This window comes from Ornithorhynchus anatinus, chromosome 2 (genome assembly GCF_004115215.2).
Source record: "Ornithorhynchus anatinus isolate Pmale09 chromosome 2, mOrnAna1.pri.v4, whole genome shotgun sequence".
Taxonomy (NCBI): domain Eukaryota; kingdom Metazoa; phylum Chordata; class Mammalia; order Monotremata; family Ornithorhynchidae; genus Ornithorhynchus; species Ornithorhynchus anatinus.
Genome location: NC_041729.1, coordinates 66,084,595 through 66,108,619, shown reverse-complemented (window position 1 = coordinate 66,108,619; position 24,025 = coordinate 66,084,595). Strand labels below are relative to the sequence as shown.

Genomic DNA, 24,025 nt, shown 5'->3' with positions numbered 1-24,025 from the left:
GGCCACAGCCTAGGGTAACAGGAACATGGCCGGATAGTTTTCTGCTTGTCCTCTCAACTGTAAACTCCTTGTATCCAGGGAACATGTCTGCCAACCCTCGTTATATTGTACTCTCCCCAACACTTAGTACAATGTTCTGCACTTAGCGCTGAGCAGATACCAATGATTGATGGATTCAGGACCATTTCTGTTACTGTGTTTCTCCTATGAGAAAGAGGGTTGGCTGTGTTGTAAGGTGGTTGGTGAGAGAGAGAGCTGGAGAAGCTACAAGCTAATCAGGTTGGACACTTCCCTGTCCCAAATCTACATTTTCCAGATGAGGTAACTGAGGCACAGAGAAATTAAGTGACTTGCCCAGGATGTCACAGCAGACAAGTGGCTGAGCTGAAATTCGAATCCAGGTCCTTCTGACTCACAGGTCCGTGCTCTGTGAGAGAGAGGGGGTCAGAGTATTCACGTTTCTCTGTCCGTCCCGGGGGGGGGGGGGGGCGGGGGGCAGTCCTCAACTAGCTTCATAGATGGGAAGCTCTTCTTTCCAGTCAGGACACCCAGGGGGTCTACCTTTGCCCCCCATTCTCATGGCCCCTTCATCATTTTATAAGCAAAAAACCAGATGGGGGATTTTGCTTACAGGGATTCAGAGCACTAGACCCTGAAGTCTTCAGATCCATCTTTATGCTTTTAGGACAGGCTGTCCCCAAATCATAATTGAAAAACAGCTTTCCTTTCCATAAAAAATCTCCAGGAATGATTCATTGATTTTGCACATGCAAATGGAAATGGCGGTGAATATCAATTTCACTTTGCTTCGGAGTGGAAGTATGCCATGTGATACAGCCATGATATGTTCCCCAAAAACATGGATGTATTGCGAATGGTTGTATCAATCAGTGGTATTTATCGAGCACTTACTATGTGCAGAGCACTGTATTAAGCTCTTGGGAGAGCATAATTACAACAGAGTTAGCAGAAAGTTCCCCGCCCAGAGCGAATTTACAGTCCAGAGGATCGTGGGATATGTTTTTCCCATACACATAATTGCAGTTTGCTAGGTTTCAATTGCTCTGACATGATGACCATGTCCTACAGTTAAGTAAAAATAACACCGTGGAATCCTCCCCACCAGCTCTTCCTCTCCTTCTTTCATCCTCATCATTTTTGATGTGCTTGACCCTAGAGCATTGTAATTTCATCCTTTTTTGCCCCAGTCCTCCCAGCTCCCCTCATCTCTCCCCGCATCCCCCCTCAATTTGTGTTCTGTTTTGAGAAATCAGTAGGGTGTTCACAGCATCCCCTAAAACCACACCTCACAGCCACCAGTAGCAGCAGGGAAGGGTAGGTAAAGACTGCCATGGCTGGAAACCAGAAACCTGGTTTCCTGCTTGGACTCATTGCCCGAGCAGTGGTTGGCACCTCGTTTCGACCCGGCTCCCCCAGCACTCTATGTCTGACTCCCGTCTCTGTATTCCGCCAGCATCTGCACCCCTTCCCTCCATCCTTCCCTTCCACGGAGCCTCTCTTCTGGCAGCTACAACAGTTGTAGATTCCGAGGAGGAATCATAGCCCTTGTCTCCGTGGTGCCTGTGATGGCTGCTTTTCTGAATAATCATAATAATAATGATTGTGATATGTATTAAGCACTTACTAAGTCCTGGGGTGGATACAGGGAAATCGGTTGGACACAGTCCATGTCCCTCATGGGGCTCACAGTCTCAATTCTCATTTTACAGGTGAGGTAAATGAGGCCCAGGAACGTGAAGTGACTTGCCCAAGGTCACACAGCAGACAAGTAGTGGCTCAGTGGATAGAGCATGGACCCTAGAAACCAGAAGGTTCTGGATTCTAATTCACTTCTCTGGGCCTCGGTTACCTCATCTGTTAAATGGGAATTAAAACTGTGAGCCCATGTGGGAAAGGGACTGTGTCCAACCCGATATCCTTCTATCTACCCTAGTGAGAGCTTAACAAGTACCGAAATTATTATAATTTACTAAGTGGTGGACCTGGGATTAGAACCCAAGTCCTTCTGTCCCTTGGGCCCAGGCTCTATCCACTGGGCCATGCTGCTTCTCTAAAGATAGGCAGGACCTGGGAGGAAGTTTGCCACAGTACCCAGTATGAGGCAGCCAGTGTAGCCCTAGTTGTCTCCCGCTGTGGTTACAGTTTTTTTGTTTGTTTGTCTTTTTAAAAAAGAAAATAGATGGGGACATTTGGGAGGTGACTGGTGAGAGAAAGGCACAGTTTAAGACTCTGTTCTGACCATAGAAGAGTGGGAATGGAACAGCTTGAAGGGAGGGAGGGAAGGAGGGATGAGGAGGGAATTGATTTTTCCAGTAGTGACTGGATATAATGTCGGGCAAGGCATGATGCATCACCTTTTTATAGGCAGTGTGGACGTCTGAAACGTGGCAAACGCCTGTACGTGACATCTTGTAAAGCATAAAGAAAAATATTCCTTTCGTATCTGGCTTAGGAACAGGAAACGTGGATTGACTTTTTAACTGCTGTGGTAAATACGTTGGATCAATGTACAGTGGACTTCTGTGGGGCATACCAGAGCCCGGATGTTGGAGCTTGTACTCTCCCAAGCTCTAATATAGGGCTCTGAACACTGCAAGCGCTCAGTAAACACCCTTGATTAATTATCTAAAAGTTTGCTCTTCTCAGGTCTTAACCTCCCAAATTATAGGGGTACTTTTTCTTTCCAGAAGGAAAAAGAAAGAGTTTGATTCTTGATTATAATATGAAGTACATTTCTTACAGAAATGTTTGATTTTCATTTTTGTAGGAAGAGCAGAACAGAGGCAAGCCCAATTGGGAGCACCTGAATGAAGATTTACACGTACTAATCACTGTGGAAGATGCTCAGAACAGAGCAGAAATCAAACTGAAGAGAGCTGTTGAAGAAGTCAAAAAACTCTTGGTACCTGCAGTAAGTAGTGATTTGTGCTTCTTGTCTGTAGGTTTTGTGGATGTATTTCTAGTTTCTGGAAAAATGAAATTACTGCAGAACAAAGGCAGTGCAGAAAAATCTACCTCAAATATTTTGTTTTCTTCTCCATCCAAGTCATTTTCTTGTTTGTATAGTTGTAAAATACCTAACTTTTTTCGAGAACTGTTGATTCCCTAATTTTCCAGAAATGGAAGAAAGGATTCAGATCTGACTAAGCGGGGCTTAATGCAGAAACTTTCCCACCCGATTCCTGAACAGATGCTTATAATAGGATTGAGAATCTATATTTTCAGTCAAATCTTAGGAGGTTTGGGTTTAATGCACCCAAATGAGAAATGGAATCTGAATAGGTGTTGTGCTTTTCAATTTCATAATAAAGCACCTTATGGGTGCTTTTTTTTTTAACATGAGAAGAATATACCATCACATCATTACAGAGTATCAAAAATGTAATAAGCATGACAGGCGAAGCTATTAATTCAATATTGGCCATACATTTTTGGAGTCCTAATGGCCAATCAAGAGTACTTGAGTCTAAGTGGTTGGTAGTGGTCTTAGTGCTTGGGTAGAGTTAGTATGTTCGATCTCTGCTCTCAAGGAGCTTACAGTCTAATGGGGGAAGACAGACTCTAAAAGAAGTTACAAGTTGGGCCACGCAACAGAGTTTAAAGTGGATTTATGTACATAAGTGCTCCCTGAAGGGAGGAGAGGAGTGTGTAACCAAGTGCTTAGGTGACAGGGAAGTGCTGAAGTGGGAACAAGAAAGGGAGACGAGAGATTAAACAGGGAAGGGGGAAGGCCTCCTGGAAGATATACAATTTCAGAACTTTGATTAGGGAGAGAGCAGTGGTCTGCTGATGTGAAGCGGGAGAGAGTTTAAGAAAGAAGGCCTAGGGGCAAAGGTTGACTGCAAAGGAGATAACGCTGCACAGGGAAATGGTTGCCTTGAGATGAGCGAAGGGTGGAGTGTAGTAGGAGCAAAGTGAGAATAAAGGTGGTGGGCACCGGGGGCCGAGAGGGTGAGTTTACTGTGTTTCCTAAACACAATGGTCAAGAGTTCCTGATCATTGCAACCATTGGAGAAGCACCATGGCCTAGCACAGGCCTGGGGGACAGAAGGACCTGGGATCTAATCCCGGCTCCGCCACTTGTCTTCTTTGTGACCCTGGGCAAATCACTTCACTACTCTGTGCCTCAGTGACCTCACCTGTAAAATGGGGATAAAGAAGACTGTGAGCCCCATTTGCGACATGGACTCTGTGCAACCCGATTAGCTTACATCTACCCCAGCACTTAGTACAATGCCTGGGACATTATACATGCTTAACAAATGCCATGTTTGGCGGCAGATTGTGGAAACGTTGGTAAGAAAAAATCAACAGAATTTGCTGACAGACCGAATCTGAAGGTTGAAGGTAAGGGAGGAGTTGAGTATAATGCCAAAGGGGTGGCCTTGAGAAGCGGGCAGGAAGGTGGTGTCCACAGTGATGGGAAAATTAGGGGGGTTGGGAAGGAAAATGAAGTCAGTATTGGACATGGTGAGGTCTAGTTGCCAATGGGAAATCTAAATGGAGATGTCCCGGAGGCAGGAGAAGGAGATGACAGGTTGCAGAGAAGGAAAGAGTTGGTGTAGTGAGGTGGATTTAGAAGCCATCTGCGTAGTGCTGGTAGTTCAAAGCCATGAGGTCAACTTTGATTCGGTGCCCCCTTAAAAGCATGGATATTAATAGCTATTTACACTAAAATTGACTATGCAATAGTTTAATGAGGGAGATCTGCATTTCAAATGGATTTATGTTCCAGTTGAGGCTGTTTCCATACCACGTAGATGTTAACCACCCCAAAAGCACAGAGGAAATACTAAGAGAACTAACTCAGTCTCGTTTAGGAAAATCATCAAACAGGGACAGCTTTGTGTTGCTTCAGAGGTGATGAATGGAGTGAGCCAAAGGATTCCCATTTATTACTAGTCTTTGGAAAATCTTCACGCTTCTTAGCATCTAATGAAGTTTAGGCCTACATGTTTGGCTTTTAAAACAATTTTCTTTAGGTTTCAAAGGGAGGAAATTGAAAAATGACATTCTTCACGTGTCCAAAATGATCTCGCAGTTCGTGTGGTTTATACATTGCCAGAGGACAGATTAGACCGCTAAGTCTGACAACTTGAAGTTGAACCAAATTTCATTATTTCTATTTAACTGGTATAATTGCTGTATTCTGTTCAAGTTCTTCTCTACCTTGGAGACATACTAAGTGGTATTTGCAAATACATGTTGTACAGCTCTATCAGTTAACTTTATTTACTGTTTTCTCGATGCTGGTTATAATTGGGGTGATCTAATTCCTTTCACAGAAAAATGCAAGATCTGTTCTTGTTCTTTCCCAAGTTAATTCTGTTATTTTGGGGCCAGTAGGTTGCTGAGATCTGAAATGTCTAATTCAGGCTTCCAAAGAATCAATTTTTCTGTTTCATTGCACTTGCTCATTTCAGAAGTATAACTAGTCGGATTGAAGAAATTGGTATAGTTTACTTGATGGTGTAAGAAGAATTTATATAGAAAGTGGGTTTGGGTGGTGCTGACCCTTTTCCTGATGTTCTTGCTCAGGTTGTTATAGAAACAAAATGAGGGAAACGGTATTTCGCTTTCAAATGTGTGATTTAAGAATTGCGAATTGCAGAAAAGAGTCATCACCCTTAACACAGCAGGGGTTAGCTGAGGTGTATCAACATCACAGCAGGAGAGAGAATACACTGCAGTTGCTACAGCCCGTGTGTATTGTGTGACCTTGGAATGCCTTTGCAATGAGCAGGGAGGATCTCTTTGATTTTTCATCATTGCTCTCCGTATATGTTCTTAGATCAGTGGAAAGGGTAAAAAAGGAATAATGCCATATTTTCAGCCCACATCTGCCTGTCATTTAGAAGGGAGCCCAGATGAGCCTTGGAGGGAGTGGTGGGGTTCAGGAAAGAGCTGTTTGGTTAGGACAGAAGCTGAATTGACGATGCTCTTAGGTGATCGATCAGTAGCATTTAGTTTACTAAATGCTCACTTTATGCAAAACATCCCAAAGACCTCCGAGAAAGTTCTCCCAAAAGACTTCTTGTTCTGATACAGGCTTGGCTGGTGTTTGCTGTGTGACCTGAGTCAAGTCACCTACATGTAGAAATAATGCACATTGGTCAGCGATACATTTCTTTGGCTTTTCAACTTGATGAATGCAAGGATCCCCAAATAGTGGTCACGCCGTCAACTGAAATAGTACCATGCACTGTCCTAAGTGTTGGGGTAAATACAAGATAATTAGGTTGGACACAGTCACTGCCCCACATGGGGCTCACAGACTTCATATCCACTTTATAGATGAGGGAACTGAGGCACAGGGAAGTGATGTGACTCATCTTCAGTCACATAGCAGACAAGTGGCAGAGCTGGGGTTAAAGCCCATGTCCTTCTGACTCCCAGGCCCATGCTCTGTCAACTTAGGTCATTTTCCTTCCCTGTTTGAATTTTGTGGGATTCTTGCGCCAACTGAGATGTGCCTTGTGAGCTTAACTACACTAAATCTCCAGACTTGCTCAATCCTATTGCCCAGTTTCCTCTTTATATATATATATATATATATATATATATATATATATATATATTCCAGTAAGGGATAGTTACCCCATTTGGTAGTGTATTGGTCTCATTTTAACATCATGTTTGATTTCAGTCAGTCATATTTATTGAGCACTTACTGTGTGCAGTGTACTCTACTAAGCCCTTGGGAGAGTAATAATAATAATGATATTTGTTAAGCACTTACTATGTGCAAAGCACTGTTCTAACGGCTGGGGGAGGTGGAGATACAAGATGATCAGATTGTCCCATGTGAAGCTCACAGTCTCAATCCCCATTTTACAGATGAGGGTCACTGAGGCACAGAGAAGTGAAGTGACTTGCCCAAAGTCACACAGCTGACAAGCGGCAGAGCTGGGATTAGAACCCATGACCTCTGACTCCCAAGTCTGGGCTCTTGCCACTGAGCCATGCTGATTCTCAGTACAGTACAGTGCAACAGAGTTGATAAGTTCCCTGCCCACAAGGAGCTAAGAGTCCAAATTTACAGTCTAGATTTCTCTCTTGTTCCAGGCAGGCCTAGGGGAAAACCACTTAGGGAATAAACGTCACAGTAGGACAGCATTGCTCTTAAAGCATAATGAAAGATACGGAGTATACAATCAAAAGTAAGCGTAATAAATGGCATTTCCAAAAATTGGGTGTGTGCTAGAATGGCGTACGGGTCAGATTTGCAGTTCTGTGACATCTGGAACGTCTCTCTATTCTTAGGAATCTCAGTCCAAGCTGGAATTTTCTCTTTAGCTTTCCACCCAGACCAGCGTTCTCGGGTGAAATCCCAACTCCCTCCTTAGCTTTCTTCAGTATATACCGTCGACATATTGTTAACTAAGTGGAATTTTCTCCAAGACGCTAGAAAAATGCGACTCAACTCCCCAGAGTGAAATAGAATTTATTCTCCAAATATAGCTATAGCAACACACCGGCAAAACAAAAGATGTTCATTTAGGAGTGGTATAATTATGGAGTATGTCATTGTCACTAGCTTTTGGGAAAAACAAACTTTGAGTCTGTCTTCTTAAAAAAAAAAATCAGTGTTTTCATCTCATTTTCAAAGTCATTTAAAATAAATGGAATATTAGAATTTAAATAAAATTAGTTCATTGCATTTGGTACTATTATGGAATGTATATGTAATGGATTATTAATCAAGTTTTCTGTTAAGTTTGGAAGCCCTAATTTTGGAATGGGGAAAATTGTTTCAGTTAGCTACCACTAGAAAGTTACGTTTCATATTTGTGTTTCACAATTAAAAACATTAATTGGTAAAGTAACCCAATATCCTTTCAAAATCAAGAAGTGAGAAATATCTTGAGATTAAAAAAAATATGATTAGGTTTTTTTGCGGTTTAATGTAATGTATATTTCCCGTCTCTTAAAATTCTGCTCTAGATTTCTCCTGACTCAATCCTCAACAGAAGTGTAAATGTTCTGTTTTTGATTTCATGCAGATTTTCCATAGCGAGCCCTTCTTAATTAATCAGTAGCATTTATTGAGTGGCTGCTATAATCAGAGTCCTGGATTACAGTAGGATCAGTAGATGTGATCCATTCCCTCAAGGAGTTCAACCTCCTGGGGAAGACAGACAATCTAATAAATTACAGGTAGGAGGAAGAAAGAAAAAGGGGACTTTTAGCATGCCTTAGCCACTAAATAATAATGTATGTAAACCAGTACATTAAAGGTGGGTCCTGGCAGTAAATTACAAAGGAGAGGTAAGAGTTTCAGCATTATGTCTGGAGTCTTACGTTTCAGTTAGCTGTGTGTGACACAACAATGCCTGAAGACATTGTGTGAAAACAGCAAGAGAAGCAGAATTATATGCATTTGTAAACCTCAATAAGTGTGACAAGAATTACTAGGTAAATTTAACGGACGTTTTTTCAAGTTGATTTATTTGCTTCGGTTCAATTTATGATAACTCCCATACTGCAGTGGCTTGAGTAATGACCAATACTTGGTTCCCTCCTTTTCAATACATTTTTTTCTTTATGTATAAATCAACTTTTTGCTTTTGAGAAAGTAAAGAGATTCTTTTGCAAAAATGTTGGTGGGATCAAACTGACAGCTTTAGATGAGAAGTCTCAGTAAGACCATTTTTGCCTCAAAAGATTTTCTAGTCTTCCATGAAGAACAACTGTTTTAAGCAGACAGACTTTCATAGGGACTACACAGAATTGTACTTTCCAAGCACTTAGTACGGTGCTCTGCACAAAGTAAGTGCTCAATAAATACGATTGAATGAATAATTGAAAGAAACCCTGGAAAATTGAATTTGATTTTCTAGAACAAGGGAAATTCTCATAATGGAAACAGTGCACTGAATTTTGGAACCTATTTGGGAATCATAGAATCAGTGGTCTTTATTGAACACTTTCTGTATGCTGAGCACTGTTCTAAGCCCTTGGGAGAGTACAGTACAGCTGAGTTAGTAGCAATCAATCGATCATATTTATTGAGCACTTGCTATATGCAGAGCGCCGTACTAAGTGCTTGGGAGCATACAGTAAAACACAATTAGCACATTCCCTGCCCATAACAAGCTTAGGTAAAACCTTTGTTGCCGGATTGTACTTTCCAAGCGCTTAGTACAGTGCTCTGCACACAGAGCACTCAATAAATACGATTGAATGAATCTTTTACAGAGATGTTCCTGGTGCAACTGCATTTCAAGGGATGTCACTTGGTTTTTCCTCAATTTCTGGCAGCTACTTATGACTAGAAATAGTCTATGTGGCTGATTTTGTGTGCTGTTTGTTTAAGCTGTTTTATAGGTTGGCTGATTTTATAGGTTCACATTGGTTTTGCTTTCTATTCTTCTTCTCCTACAGATTCACAGAGTACAGTCTTATTTTCCAGCAAGCAACAAAATTGGGGGGAGCTCTCAGCTTCTTGACTTGGTGCTTAATAATTTTGGTATTTGTTAAGCACTTAACTGTGTGCCAAGCACTGAAGAAATCGCTGGGGGTAGATATAAGATATTCAAGAAACTGGGGCACAGAGAAGTTGTGATTTGCCTAAGGGATACAAGTTTCTGTCCCACATGGGGCTCACAGTCTTGGTCCCTATTTTACAGATGAGGGAACTGAGGCACAGAGAAGTGAAGTCACTTGGCCAGGGTCACACAGCAGACAAGTGGTGGAGCTGGGATTAGACCCCAGGTTCTCTGACTCCCAGCCATGCACTTTTCCACTAGGCTGCACTGTTTCTATTTAGCCCTGTATGTTCTGACATGACCCATCATGTCACCTCCAGATATTTCCAGTCCATCCTGCAGGATTAGCCAAGGAGATTTCAAATCCAAAATTCTGAGGAAGGCCAAATGGCTCTGGAGAAGCAGCGTGGACAGGCGGCCTCATGGATGGAGCACAGGCCTGGGAGTCAGGAGGACCTGGGTTCTAATCCTGGCTCCGCCGCTTGTCTGCCTTGTGACCTTGGGCAAGGCACTTCACTTCTGTGCCTCACTTCCCTCATCTGTAAAATGAGGATCAAGAGTGAGAGCCTCATGTGGAACAGAGACTGTATCCCACCCAATTTGCTTGTAGTCACCCCAGCACTTAGTACAGTGCATGGCACTTAGTAAGAGCTTAAGCAATACCACAATTCATTCATTCATTCAATAGTATTTATTGAGCACTTACTATGTGCAGAGCACTGTACTAAGCGCTTGGAATGTACAAATCGGTAACAGATAGAGACAGCCCCTGCCCTTTGATGGGCTTACAGTCATCTGCCAAATTCCAACATACAGAATCTCATCATTTATGACAGAATTTACCCTCTGACAGTCTTTTTAAAAGAATGGAGATTTCATAAATGGACAGGTAGATGCCCTCTTCCCAAATAATCGCATACAACTCTCTAGCTTTCACATATTCGTTTTTCCTGCAATTCAGGACTGAAATCCTGGGTCAGAGAAAGAGTTGATTGTGCTCTCCAATCAATGATATTAAGAAGCGCCTAGTAACTGTTAACTTGGCTTTTCTGCAGATGGGAGACATTTCAGTCCCTTCTTTAATTACACTTCTGTGTTGAGCAGGTGCCGGTTGACACCTCAGGGTTCGTAAGATAAATGACTGTTTAATTATCAGAGAAATGACATACTAAAAAAAAAAATAAGGCTTGCTGGCTTGGTATTTTATGCAAAGCAGAAGAAAGAGTAGAAGGAGCATTTAGAGGCTTGATTTGCAGTAATCTCATTTACCACTACAGTGACGTTTGTGGAATTTCAAAAAGTGTTGAGCAGATATTTGTATTTAACAGTTGAATTTATATTTTACTTTTGCATTTGCAACTTTGAGTTTCAGGGAGACAGCTTTCAAAGCTCCTGAGATAAAATGGCAATAGTATACCAGTGTAAGTACATTAGTAACCGTGTCTATTAATCATCGTCATCATCAACAGCATTCACTCCATTAGGTAAAGAACACTGTGGTAAATGCTTGGGATCATACAGTAGATAAATTGGTCACCCCTGAAAGATCTGATACTGTTCGAGAATACTTTTGATATATTTTTTGCCCAAACTCTGGTCTCACCTTGCCTTGGGTATTTTCCTTTCACACCTACAGTGAATAGCATCCTTTAGATAGGTAGTATAAATCACTTCTTGTCTCTTTACGGGGTCGTATACCAGATTTTGAGCCCCCTTTACATTGGAGAAAGATAATTTGATACCCTATCCATTCAGAAAGAATCGGGCCTGGTACTTGATGTAGGCACATGAGAGGTATAGCGCCTGGTTCGCATGTTGATGTCTGTGAGATTAATCCAGAATTGTGATTATTTCCCGTTAAATAGTGAGTATAAACCTTTCACTTCCTCCTTCTCTCTGGAAATTAATACGGGGACTCAATGCCTATTTCCAAAATGGTGTTTTTGCCTTCTCAGAGGGAAGCTCCTTTTTTAGAACTGTATCACTTTTCACCTAGATTTTTGTAAATAGGTTCTTACCATATCTCTCTCCTATTTAGGATTAAGGGATTTGGGATGTCGTTTACTCTGGGATTATGTAAACACAATGCATTTAAAAAAAAATGAGCCCTTCAAATTATCCTCCTAACCTTTGAAGTATTTACCTAATGGTAGGATAAATCCATGTGCCTTCGGGTAATCACAACGCCTAATCCCAGGACAGCCCATTATATCCATCTGGACTAGTTTCATTATCGTCATCAGTAGTTCTTTGTCCTCATTTGAAAAGAGTACTTTTAGGGGTGGGAATGAAGGGTGAGCAAATCACTGAGTGGAAAGCATTCAACAGGAATTTGTAACAAGGTTTTTCAAAGCCTCCAATAAACACTTATTTGCCAAAGTCAACTGAAACCTTTGTCCTAGGGCAAAGTGTAATAATAATAATGGTATTTGTTAAGCGCTTACTATGTTCCAAGCACCGTTCTAGGCACTGGAATACTTGGGTTCTAAAGTGTAGAATACTAAGGTGTAGTACGTGTTCTAAGTGTAGAATACGTAGGTTCTCAAGTAAGCACAGAGGACAATGCTCTGCACTCAGTAAGCTCTCAGTAAATTGCATTGATTGATTCAAGGTTACAACTGAAGTGTAGTACCGCATTCCGGAATTCCTTTTCTTTGGCGAGTGATAGGGTTTTTTCTAGCTTACACTTCCTGTTGTCAGAAATCCCAATATCCTGTCAGAATCAGTGTCAGTAGACTCCTGAAGTAAAATAATTAGGCTGGACTCTTGCCATTAAAGTTTTCATTCGTCATTGCTCAATACTGTAACTTGTGGACCAGACCAGTTGTTACTGTAAAGAAGTACCCTACCACATTAAGTGCTCAGTAAATATGGTTGATTGATTGATTGATTGGTGAAGCAGCATGGCCTAGGGGATAAAGCCCGGGCCTGGGAGTCAAGAACCTGGGTTCTCATCCCAGTTCCGCCACTCATCTGCTGTGTGACCTCAGGCAAGTCACTTGACTTCCCTGTGCCTTATTTACCTCACCTGTAAAACGGGGATTAAGACTCTGAGCCCCCCTGTAGGACAGGAACTGTGTCCTGCCTGATTATCTTGTATCTGATTACCCCAGCACTTAGAACATTGCTTGACACATAGTAAGCACTTAACAAATGCCATCAGCACTGTCATCATGTGAGATGAGGGGAGGATGTAGCTTTGAGATGAAACTTTTAAACTTGTCAAATATGATCACTTTGCTTGGATACCCAGTCCTCTGTTAAAAGGAAGAGAAAGAATTAGCTTCAGGGTCTCACCAAATATTCTGACTCCCTCGCTTTTGTGCGCCTAGGCATTTTAGACCTGTGATGCCACTTAAAGAAGCAAGTTGTGAAAGATTGACTCAATGGGGATGTCACACAAACCAGGACTACATTTAACCCACAAACACTTTCTTCACCCAACAAGTGGCAATGAGGAATTTTTACCACAGGCTGACATATGAATAAGCTCAAAAGGAATTGGGCTAAATGAGAACAAGCGATCCATTCTTAGGTGGATTATTAAAGGGAGAAGTTATAGGTGGTATTTACCTCCCCTGCAGAAATGTCAGCCCTTCTCGGTTCTGCAGAGTCACGTCTCTGTCCCTCACACCCCTCCTAAAAAAATAATCAGTCAATCGGCCGTATTTATTGAGCACCTGCTGAGTGCAGAGCAGTGTACTGAACACATTTGGGAGATTACGGTAGAGTTGATAAACATCCCTTGCCTTCGAGGAGCTTCATCTAGACTGTAAGCCACTTTAATAATAATAATAATAATATTGGTATTTGTTAAGCGCTTACTTTGTGCAGAGCACTGTTCTAAGCGCTGGGGTAGATGCAGGGTAATCAGGTTGTCCCACATGAGGCTCACAGTTAATCCCCATTTTCCAGATGAGGTAACTGAGGCACAGAGAAGTTAAGTGACTTGCCCAAAGTTATACAGCTGACAAGTGGCGGAGCCGGAATTAGAACCCATGACCTCTGATTCCCAAGCCCGGGCTCTTTCCACTAAGCCACGCACAAAGTTTAGTGCAGTGCCTGACACAGAGTAAGCACTTAACAAATGCCACAATTATTATCATTATCACAATAATGGTGAAGCATCTGGTGAAGCTACCAGATGAGAACAAAAAAGAAAACATCTGCATCGTGTTCTTTACCCCTTTGGAGTTCCAAGGAGCAGGACAGGATAGCTTCAGCTCCTTGCCCCCTCTCTCTCCCACATCCCACTTGTCATCCCCTCACCCACTCCATTGTTTGCTGGTTTATCAATAATAGTAATATAATTAATCATTGTGTTACTTGCCGTGGACCTAGCACTGTTCTTAACATTGGGGTAAGCTACAGATTACTCAGGTGGAGCAGAGTCCTGCCCTACATCGGCTCACCGTGTAAGACTACCCTACTCTTCTTCATTCGGTTATTTGCTGTCCTTCTTATTCATACATTTACTTCTTATAATTGTATATACAGCAGTGACTGTCCCATTCATTCAATTGTCAGCTCCTCAGCGTAGCAATCAAATATCGAACATTTTCTCATACATTCCCCAAGTGCCCAGTACACTCGGTTGAGCCGGAACACATTGTTGCCGTAGGGAATCGGGAAATGTTCACCCTGATGACGCCAGCCATCTTGGCTGCAGCAGGGTGGAGCGTCAGTGCACGTCTGCACAGAGTCGGACATGGGTAATTAATTCTACAGGACAGGCTTGCCCTAATGTTGTATTCTGCATGAAAGATAGCCTTGCAGGGGGTGGAGGGTGATCCCTTCAATAAAATATAATACGGGATTCGATCTCTTCCATCTTTGAAGGTGTGTCCTGGTGAGCATTCTTAATTCCAGAAAGTAGAGTATTTTGTGAGATAATGCAAAGTGAACTATAGTTGCCCATAGGAAGTAATGAGCACTACGTAACTGTGTTGCCAAAAGCCTAAAAGATGACCAGATTTATGTGATTTTAAAAGTGATTAAAAAACACAGTACAGATCCGGGGTCAAATACCAGTGTAAATAGGTACCAGTGAGGAACGATTTTGAATTTGACCTTTTGTTGGCATCCAAATGTACGAGATTTAGTTTGCACAGTGATATCTTTCACATCTTATTCAGCCAGAAGGCACCGTGTGCTAAACGGAGCTCCCAGGATCTATGCTAAATTGAAATGGACTTCAATTACTATCACCTCTATCAAAATACTTCCAAGAGAAGGAAAGAGAAGCTCGTGAGCCTTTGCAGACTTTGTAGCAAGCTCTGTCACAAAAGAGCCCTAGCAGCAGAGGCAGCAGCATGGCCTAATGGAAAGAATACAGGCCTGGGATTCAGAAGAGCTGGATTCTAATACTGGCTCTTTAGTTACCTGCTGTATGACCTTGGACAAGTCTCTTCACTCCTGTGCCACAGTTCCCGCATCTGCAAAATGGGCATTACTGCCTAGTCTCCCTTCTACGTCGATTGTGAAGCCCATGTGGGACAGGGACTGTGTTCAACCTGATTAACTTGTACCTACCCCAACGCTTAGAACAGGGCTTGGCACATAGTTCGCACTTCACAAATCCAGTCATAGTAATACAGTGGGAGGCAGTGCTGCTCTTACTTGCATGATCCATTTGCCTGGTTATTTGATTTTTGCTTGGCAGTAGCTAAGATTGTCAGTAAACAATGAGATTCATGCCAAGGGACAAGGGGCAGGAATGCCACAGGTGGTTTGAAACGTGCCCTTCAGTGGGCTGCTGGTAACAAGGACTCAGTTCTCCCACGGCAATGGCTGTTTCTAGTTGCAGACCCCCAGGCCTGGGGGAGCCACGGGGAACTCCTCTTCCAGCCTCCTGCGGGATTCCCATCCCTTCGACAGCCAGGTTGGGGAAGATTGGAGCTGTAACTTCATCCTCCTCCTTCCGCAATTGATCCATCCGTCAATCAGTCGTATTCATTGAGCTTGGGCAGGGAATATGTCGATTTACTCTTACATTGTATGCTTCCAAGCACTTAGTACAGTGCTCTGCACACAGTGTTGAATAAATACGATCGACTGTGCGCAGAGCACTGTACTAAGTGTGAGAGAGCACCACAGGGTTGCTAGGGACAACCGTGCCCCACAATGAATTTACTACTGGCTCCGTCAACCGGTGATATTCACTGAGCGCTTACTCCAAGCTCATGGTGGGCAGGGAATGTGTCTCATTCTCTCCCAAACACTTAGTACAGCACTGTGCATGTCTACCAATTTTATTGTATCATACCCCAAGCTCTTAGGTCAGTGAGTGCTGAATTGATTGATCTAATAGCCTATACTTGAGGTTCTCCCTGATTGACCAATTAATCCACATTCATCCTTTGCTTCTAAGGCCCGTGTGGTGCAGCACCTGTGACCAATGTGATCACTGGGTATCTACCCCAGCAGATAACATAAGATTTGGCACCTAAAAGGTGCTTAATAAAATACCACTCTTACGAGCTTAATGTTTCAGCGGCAGATAAAAAGAGCATCTATAAGCTATGGACAGTTAGCTGTGGCCAAACTAAGAGTGATCCCCTAGCCCTACCCCAAGTAAGGATTTTGAAATTAGATTTTCTGCTCACATCCTTAAGTTAAACTCAGTCCAAATGTCTGAGAGCCAGAAGGATGTGAGTTCTAATCTTGGTTCCACAATTGATCGCTTCACTCTTCTGTGCCTCAGTTCTCTCGTGTATTTAAACTGTAAGCCCCACTTGGGATGTGGACTGTGTCCCTCCTGATTAGTTTATATGTACCTTAGCTGGGCATAGAGCAAGCACTTAAATCCCATTAAAACCAAGAAATTGGGGATCTTTTAGTAGTTTGATAGCTCCCCAGGCCACTGCTCCCTGGTGTAAAGGAGAATCCCCCTCCTAGGGTCTGGGCAGCTGGAAAAAGTCTAGGCTCCCGCCTCTGCTGTAGCAAGCCAAGTCTTGAGTAGCATTGTGGCCTAGTGGGAAGAGCACAGGCCTGGGAGTCCAAGAATCTGGATTCTAATCCTGTTCCTCCACTTAACTGCTGGGAGTCCTTGGGCAAGTCGCTTTACTTCTCTGTGCTTTAGTTCCCTCACCTGCAAATGGGGTATTCGGTACCTGTCCTATACTGTAAGCTGTTAAGGGCAGGGACTGTATCCACTAATTCTGTTGTAATGTACAGTCCTAAGCACTCAGTAAAGTGATCTGCACGTAGTAAGTGCTCAGTAAGTACTGTTGGTTGTTTGATTCTCTCTTTGGGGTCCCACGTGGGACCTGACTAACTTGTATCTAATGCAACGCTTAGTACACTGCTTGACCCGTAGTAAAGTGCTTAACAAAAGCCACAGTCCTTAGTGTATTATGAATAAAGCCCAGACATCAGATGGCTTTTCCTTCCTTTCTCCACTAACGGTCGAGAGTTGGGGTTACCTTCGGCCATTCTTTGCGGGGCTCGTCTGAATCCCGTCAGATGGCGGGGAAAGAGCTGACCTAAGGAAAGTGGGTGACAGGAAGGAAGGACGCGAGACTGATGTTTGTCCCTTTCCATGGCACCCCAACGGCCAGTGTTCCCCCGTCCCCTTCTGTCACTTCTCTGGTGAAGGGACAGGTCTGTCAGAAACCTCCGGCACATGTGATGGAGGTCTTGAACCCCACCAGTACCTTGGCTGCAATCTCCCAGTACCTGAGGAAAGGCAAAGACCCTCACACTGCAACTGCTGCAGTAAAACCCTCTCAGCGAGATAGGTGTACTCCCACCCCTCGTGCCTAGCGGTTGCTCTGGCCGATAAAAAGTTCCTGTAAATAACAGCTCTCCCTTAAAAAATGACAAACCTCAAACATCTTTTTAAATCATTTATTCAGTTGTATTTTTGAGCACTAACTGCAAAGCACTGTACTAATTTACCATCCCCCGACGATCCTGGTTGAAGCAGTGTTCCAGTAGGAAGAGCAGAGGGTCAACGTGAATGACTGGCGGGAAGAGGAGGAGCTGGTGTCTGGCACCGGAACAATGGTGTTTGTAGGACCCGCCTCCCAGGGCTTCATAATAATGTTGGTATTTGTTAAGTGCATACTCTGTGCAGAGCACTGTTCTAAGCGCTGGGGTAGGTACAGTGTAATCAGGTTGTCCACATGAGGCTCACAGTTAATCCCCATTTTACAGATGAGGTAACTGAGGCAAAGAGAAGTAAAGTGTCTTGCCCAAGGTCACACAGCTACCAAGTGGCAGAACCGGTATTCATGTGGGGCAACGATGGGAGCGAGGGAGCAACAGATCATTCACAGGTAGTTATTGAGCACTGCGTGTAGAGAGTACTGTACTAAGTTCTTGGGAGAGTACAATAACACAGAGCTGACAGACAAGGAAACTGGCCTCTGGGTGCAGGTGTTACTTTGTGGGAGATAGTGGGGAGGTCTGTGTGAGGGGAGGGAGGGTGTGTGTGTGCCCGTGTGTATGGATGTGCCCACACAAAGGAATGTTGCAGTAGCAATAAGGCTGTGAAGGGAAATTAGCAGCATCCTTCAGGGGACAGTTGGGTCCCCCATAGGCAGTGAGGCTGCAAATTTTCATAGGAGTGTAAAGACCATGATTTGGTGTGGAGCTGAATGCGCCAAAACACATTTGCATCTTTAAAGTTGGAGTTAGAGGGTGTGAACTGGGCTCAGTAAGAGTATATAGAGCCAATAGGATGCTTTTTCCACCCCCATTTTCTTCCTACATAAGTTTTTATTGACCATAGCAACATATCATTAGGAAACATACACGGAAGGCACTGCTCAGAGGGCTTGAAGAATGACTCGTGACTAGCTTTTGGTCTGCATCAAGGTTAGTTCATGTGACTTGACTTTTTGTCAGCCAACTGCAGTTTTTCAAAGACTAAGGACTTGGAGACTGTGCTCAATTGTGAGTTTTCTGGGCAACCCAGGTGTGGTTGTGGAGGACAACAAATGATTTTGAATTCTCGTAAATGAATCATTTTCTTTTATCCTCAATAGACTCTGCAAAGGCTTCTCTGAGGTGGCTCATTAGCGGAAGGAGGTGGGGAGAGGGGTAATAACAGAAGTGGCCCGAGGTTGCCCGCTAGGCTGCCCTTTGCAGCTATTTGATGAAATTGTTCACATAGAAAAAATAATTGCTATCTGCAGAGAAAGCACCGCATGAAATAATTGCTGCCTTGTAGAAAAATAAAGACCTCCAAATCTGAGGGAGGGCAAAAGTTCCCGTAGTATAAAGCAGAGTGAGAAGTCCTTTAATAATGCCAAACACCGTTCACTTTCGTTGATTAAAGTTGGGTAAGCACTCATAAAAATGACGAATGATGCTGCCCTTTTAACTCAGTGAAATAGGGAGCGATACTAGGCAGGTCTCAGTACTACCATACCAGGGGATTAATGCAGATGTCACATTTCACTCATGACCTGTCAGGAAATCATAAGAATCAGGGTGGCCCAGTGGAGAGAAGTACCTGGGACTTAGAAGGACCTGGGTTCTAATCCTGTCTCTGCCAATTGCTTGTTGTGTGACGTGTGCAAGTTATTAAACTTCTCTGAGTCCCAGTTTCCTCAGCTGTAAAAAGGGGTTACCAGTTCAACTTGAACTCCCCTCTGCATCGTTCTGACTCGCTCCCTTTATTCATTCCCCCTCCCAACACCACAACATTTAAGTACATATCTGTAATTTCTTTATATTAATTTTGTCCCCCCATCTAGAGACTGTAAACTTGTTGTGGGCAGGGAGTGTGTCTGTATATTGTTATAGTGTACTGTCCCAAGCGCTCAGTACGGTACTCTGAACACAGTAAGAGCTCAGTCAATATGATTGACTGACTGATTGTTCCCTCTCCCACGTAGACTATGAGCCCCATGTGGGGCAGGGACTGTTTCAGACATAATTAACTTATATCTACCCCATCACTTAGAACAGTGTTGGACACATAGTAAGTGCTTAATAAATACCATAAAAAAAAGAAGCAGCCTGACCAAGTGGAAAGAACATGGGCCTGGGACTCAGAAGACTTGGGTTCCGTTTTCAGCTCTGCTACCTGTCTAGTGGGTGGAACTTCTGTGGGCCTCAGTTACATCATCTGTAAAATGGGGATTAAGACCGTGAGCCCCATGTGGGACAGGGACTGTGTCCAACCTGATTATTGTATGTACCCGAGCTGTTAGTACAGGGCCTGTCACATAAGTGCTTAGCAAATACCATATAAAAAGTACCAGCCCCAGATAGGTAACACAAAGCACAAGTGGAAGCCCCAAGATGGAAATTGGAAGAGTTTTCTCATCGAAACGTAAAGCAGTACTAAATCTGAAGGCACAAGCATTTAGCTGATTAATGGGCACAGGTGGTTTCTGGATAATTGACGTTTGATAGTTACTTGGGCTTCCTTCTCAGAGGCGCACACCTTAGGGACATGACACTTTCTTTTTTACTTCTTTGCACGTGCCACATGACAGATTTTGGGCCGGGCAGGATTCCTTCCCAACACTAAGGCAGCTCGTGGGTTTGCAGTTTTGGCTGCGTAGTATTTCCACATATTTCTGCATCTCATGCCTTTTGCAGTCCTCCAAAATGGAAGTCACATGCTGCAGTGGTATCAGCGGGCCCGGCTTTAATAAATGAATGAAGTTGTTTGCTTGGAGACTAAATGCAAGTTACCCTTCTTTTAATATATGTTTTATGTTCTTTATATATCTGCCTATAGATAGATAGATGTATAGGGGTCTCAGATGAAGATACCATCATGTGTTGTTTAAAAACAATTTCCAGTACAACCGTAAAACGTGGAAGTAGCCTGCGTGAGAGTTCCGGGATAGGGGTTGGGGTGGGAGTGGGGTTTTTTTTGTGCTCACCCACCCCAGGGATGGGATCCTGTAGGAAAACTATACAAGGAAATGTTCAACCCAAAGAAAGGCCGAGAGAGGAAAAAAAAATAAAAACTTCCAAGGAGGCTGGATGTTTCCGAACCAAATGCTTACAAAGCATATAGTGCTAAACTATACTGGTGGTTTGGAAAGGCAGAAACAGTAGCAAGAAGTCAAGTTGGTGAAACCCAGAGTCAGAAGGACTTGAAAATCAAGCAAAGCCCCACGTCTGGAAAGAGAAAGACAGAGAGAGGAAGTGCAGGCTAGTGGTAAAAGCATGAGACAAGGAGTCAGAAGATCCAGGACCTCTCTGCTCTGCCACTGGCCTGCTGGGGTTATGTCGGGCCAATCAGTTAACCCCTCCCTGGCCTCAGTTTCCTCATCTGCAAAATGGGGTCAAGACGCCTCCTCTCCACTTAAAATGTGACCTTGTATCTAACCAGTGTTTTTAAAACTGTAAGCCTGTTGTAGGGAGGGTTTTCCTTTATTGCAGTATTGTACTTTCCAAACACTTAGTACAGTGCTCTGCACCGAGTAATCAATAAATACGATTGAATTAGTACATCAATAAGACTTATTAATAATAATAATAATATCAATAATAATTCTGGTACTTGTTAAGTACTTACTACCTGCCAAGCACTGTTGTAAACACTGGGGTAGATCTAAGTTAATGAAGTTGGACACAGTCCTTGTCCCACATGGGGCTCACAGTCTCAGTCCCCATTTTCTAAATGAGGTAACTGAGAACCAGAGAAGTGAAGTGACTTGCCCGAGGTCACACAGCAGATAAGTGGTGGAGCCGGGCTTAGAATCCATGACCTTCTAACACCCAAGCCTGTGCTTTATCCACTATGCCCCGCTGCTTCTCTGACCAACTGATGTGACATTGCCAACAGTAAATTAGGAGTAAACAATTTAGAACTGGACTTTTCACACAGTTTGTGGTGAGATAGTTCTGTAAGATTTAGGTTATACCCCTTCCCACCTGAGTCCTGATTCCCTGTCGGCTTCTGGGGAAAGAATATTGGTAGCTGGTAGAAGTGGATCAGACAAGTAAATAGCACAAAATTGCATTCAGGGTAGCCGTAGTTTGTGCATAATGAGAACTGAAACTGAACTTCAGCGTGTAAGAGCCGGCCTTTCATGATAGTAAGCAAGACAGCTATCAATCTCAGATGGTATAGATCTGAGCCAGGGCAGGGGTGTTGCGTCGTTTTCAGGTGCCAGGTTTAAAACAATAATGACGAAGCAGTGTTCCTCATTTCTTCCTAACACCTTGAAGCATCTGTTGTCTTTGAGAAGCAGCGTGGCTTAGTGGAAAGAGCACGGACTTGGGAGTCAGAGGACGTGGCATCTAATCCTGGCTCCGCCACCTGTTTGCTGTGTGACCTTGGGCAAGTCAATTAACTTATCTGGGCCTCAGTTACCTCGTTTGTAAAATGGGGGTTAAGACTGTGAACCTCACATGGGACGATCTGATTACCCTGTATCTATCCCAGCGTTTAGAACAGTTCTTGGCACATAGTAAGCGCTTAACAAATAGCATTATTATTCACTTTGGGAAATGGTTTTCAAGCGCCATCCCTGTGATTGACAGGGAGGCTATTCATATTCCTGCCAGTCACTAGGTCCATCCTCCAAGGATTTCCCTATGTCCCAGTTTGACCTTTACTTCATCGCCCCCCCTTCTCTTTCGGTGAAATACCTAGCCAGATCTGCCACCTTCTCTTCCATCTGCAAGTACATGTGTCCCAAAATTCCCCAGCTCTAAATGTCCTCAGGTAATTCAGGCAGCCCATGACATTCCACCTAAGGTCCCTAAACAGTTCTGATTTAGACAACGGCCATCTGGCTCTAAGCACTTTCCCCGCCAAGATGGAATTCCGCCGTTTAACCCCAGCCCGGCTGCATCTCAGTGATCTGTCATAAATTCCCATTTTTCTGTTGTCAGAATCAATTCCCCCCCACAGCTGGATTTTAAAGAGTATTCCCTTAGCCCAAACGTAGGTCAGGAACCCTCCGGGCATTCTCTGAGTCAGAAAACACAACCAGAGAACACCCACCACGAAATCGACTCTCTCAGTTCACTTTCAGTCATGGTTACTTGGTTTGTGGGTGATTCTCTTTACTGTCTCTGGCAAATATCCGCATTGTCAATCTCCCCCGTCTTTATATGGAAGGGAGAGAAGGCTCTTTTATGCATGAATTCCTCTTCTCTGGTTTGATCATTTCTCAAGGACTGTGGTAGAGTTTATCTGTTCCTAATGAGAATAAGGGCTCTGCACACAGTAAGTGCTCAATTAATATGATGGATTAATTGATTGATGAAGCAGCGAAGAGACAGAACTTAGAATTTGGCTCTTTTGTAGGGTCACCACCCCCCTGTTGATTAGAGAATGCATATTCAAAATTCTTTTAAGAGATGAGGTCAGCGCTGAAATCCCAAACACGCACCCACAAGCTAACTCTCTCACTTACATAGCTAGGTGTGGTCCTAATCATTGTACCATTTTACAGTGCTAAGCTCTGGTGTACATACAGGGTAATGACACTTATTTAAGGGAGGGAAATAAAAAAACCTAGAGAAGTAGCGTGGTCTGATGCTCTCAGGATTTCTGCCATCATCCTCACCACCCTCACCGAGGGACCACAGTTGGGCTTTTCTGCCCAGAGAGGTGGTGGTGGTGGTGTTTTTTAAATGAAATTTGTTAAGCAAAGTGTTAAGGCTTGGGAGTCAGAAGGACTTGGGTTCTGATCCTGACTCCATCACTTGTCTCCTGTCTGACCTTGGTCAAGTCACTTGACTTCTCTGTGCCTCAGTTACCTCATCTGTAAAATGGGGATTAAGATTGTGAGCCCCTTGTGGGATAGGAACAGTGTCCAACCAAATTATCTTGTGTCTACCACAGTGCTTAGTACAGTGCCTGGAACATGGTGAGTGCTTAAATTCCATTTAAAAAAACAACCACCACTTTGGGCGGAAAAGCCCAATTGTGGTCCCTCAGTGAGGGTGGTGAGGATGATGGCAGAAACCTGAGAGCTCCAGGAGCTGTCTCCGGCACCGATTTTGCTTTTTATACGTGCTGGTGGAAGTGGAGGGGGAAGGAGACAAGGGAAGGAGAGAGGGAGAAAAGGGATGTCAAAGATAGAAAAGGAGTACTTCCTTCGCCACTACCTACCTCACCTCTGGCCTTCTTGTGGGGGCAGATGAAGCATCCCTCTGTCCCTGACCTCAGAGCTATCCCCCTCCAATCCTCTCTCCATCATGTCCCCCAACATCTGTGGCAGCCGCTATGACGTGGCTGTTTCACATTGTTACCGATTTGTACATTCCACACGCTTAGTACAGTGCTCTGCACATAGTAAGCGCTCAATAAATACTATTGAATGAATGAATGAATGAATGCTTCAGGCTCCAGTTCACGCTCAGCCCCTGGGAGCCCAGCTTGTGCTCCCAAACTTGAGGTGAAACCTGTAACTTCATCCCTAGAGGTCCCAGCCCCTGGGATTTCTCTGGACTCACGCTGTCCTCTCCCTTTCTGGGGGAGAAAGGAACCGTGGGCCTCTCATGCAGGAGCGGACCTGCCGGGGCTGAGGTAGAACACTCCGTGGGCTTGGATCGGTTGAGGCGGACCATTCATTGTCATATTTATT

General features: G+C 43.7%; 1 protein-coding gene across 8 annotated transcripts in view; it reads left to right on the top strand.

The window, feature by feature from the left end:
• Nucleotides 1-24,025, top strand: part of QKI (QKI, KH domain containing RNA binding) — a 186,729-nt gene that overhangs the window by 116,471 nt on the left and 46,233 nt on the right. For all 8 annotated transcript variants that reach the window (XR_005659769.1, XM_029053770.2, XM_029053742.2 and 5 more), the window contains exon 4: nt 2,789-2,932. Coding sequence is in view for 7 of the 8 variants with exons in the window: in XM_029053770.2 (XP_028909603.1) it covers nt 2,789-2,932 (144 nt within the window). In the remaining variant the exon portion in view is untranslated. The remainder of the gene's footprint in view (nt 1-2,788; nt 2,933-24,025) is intronic.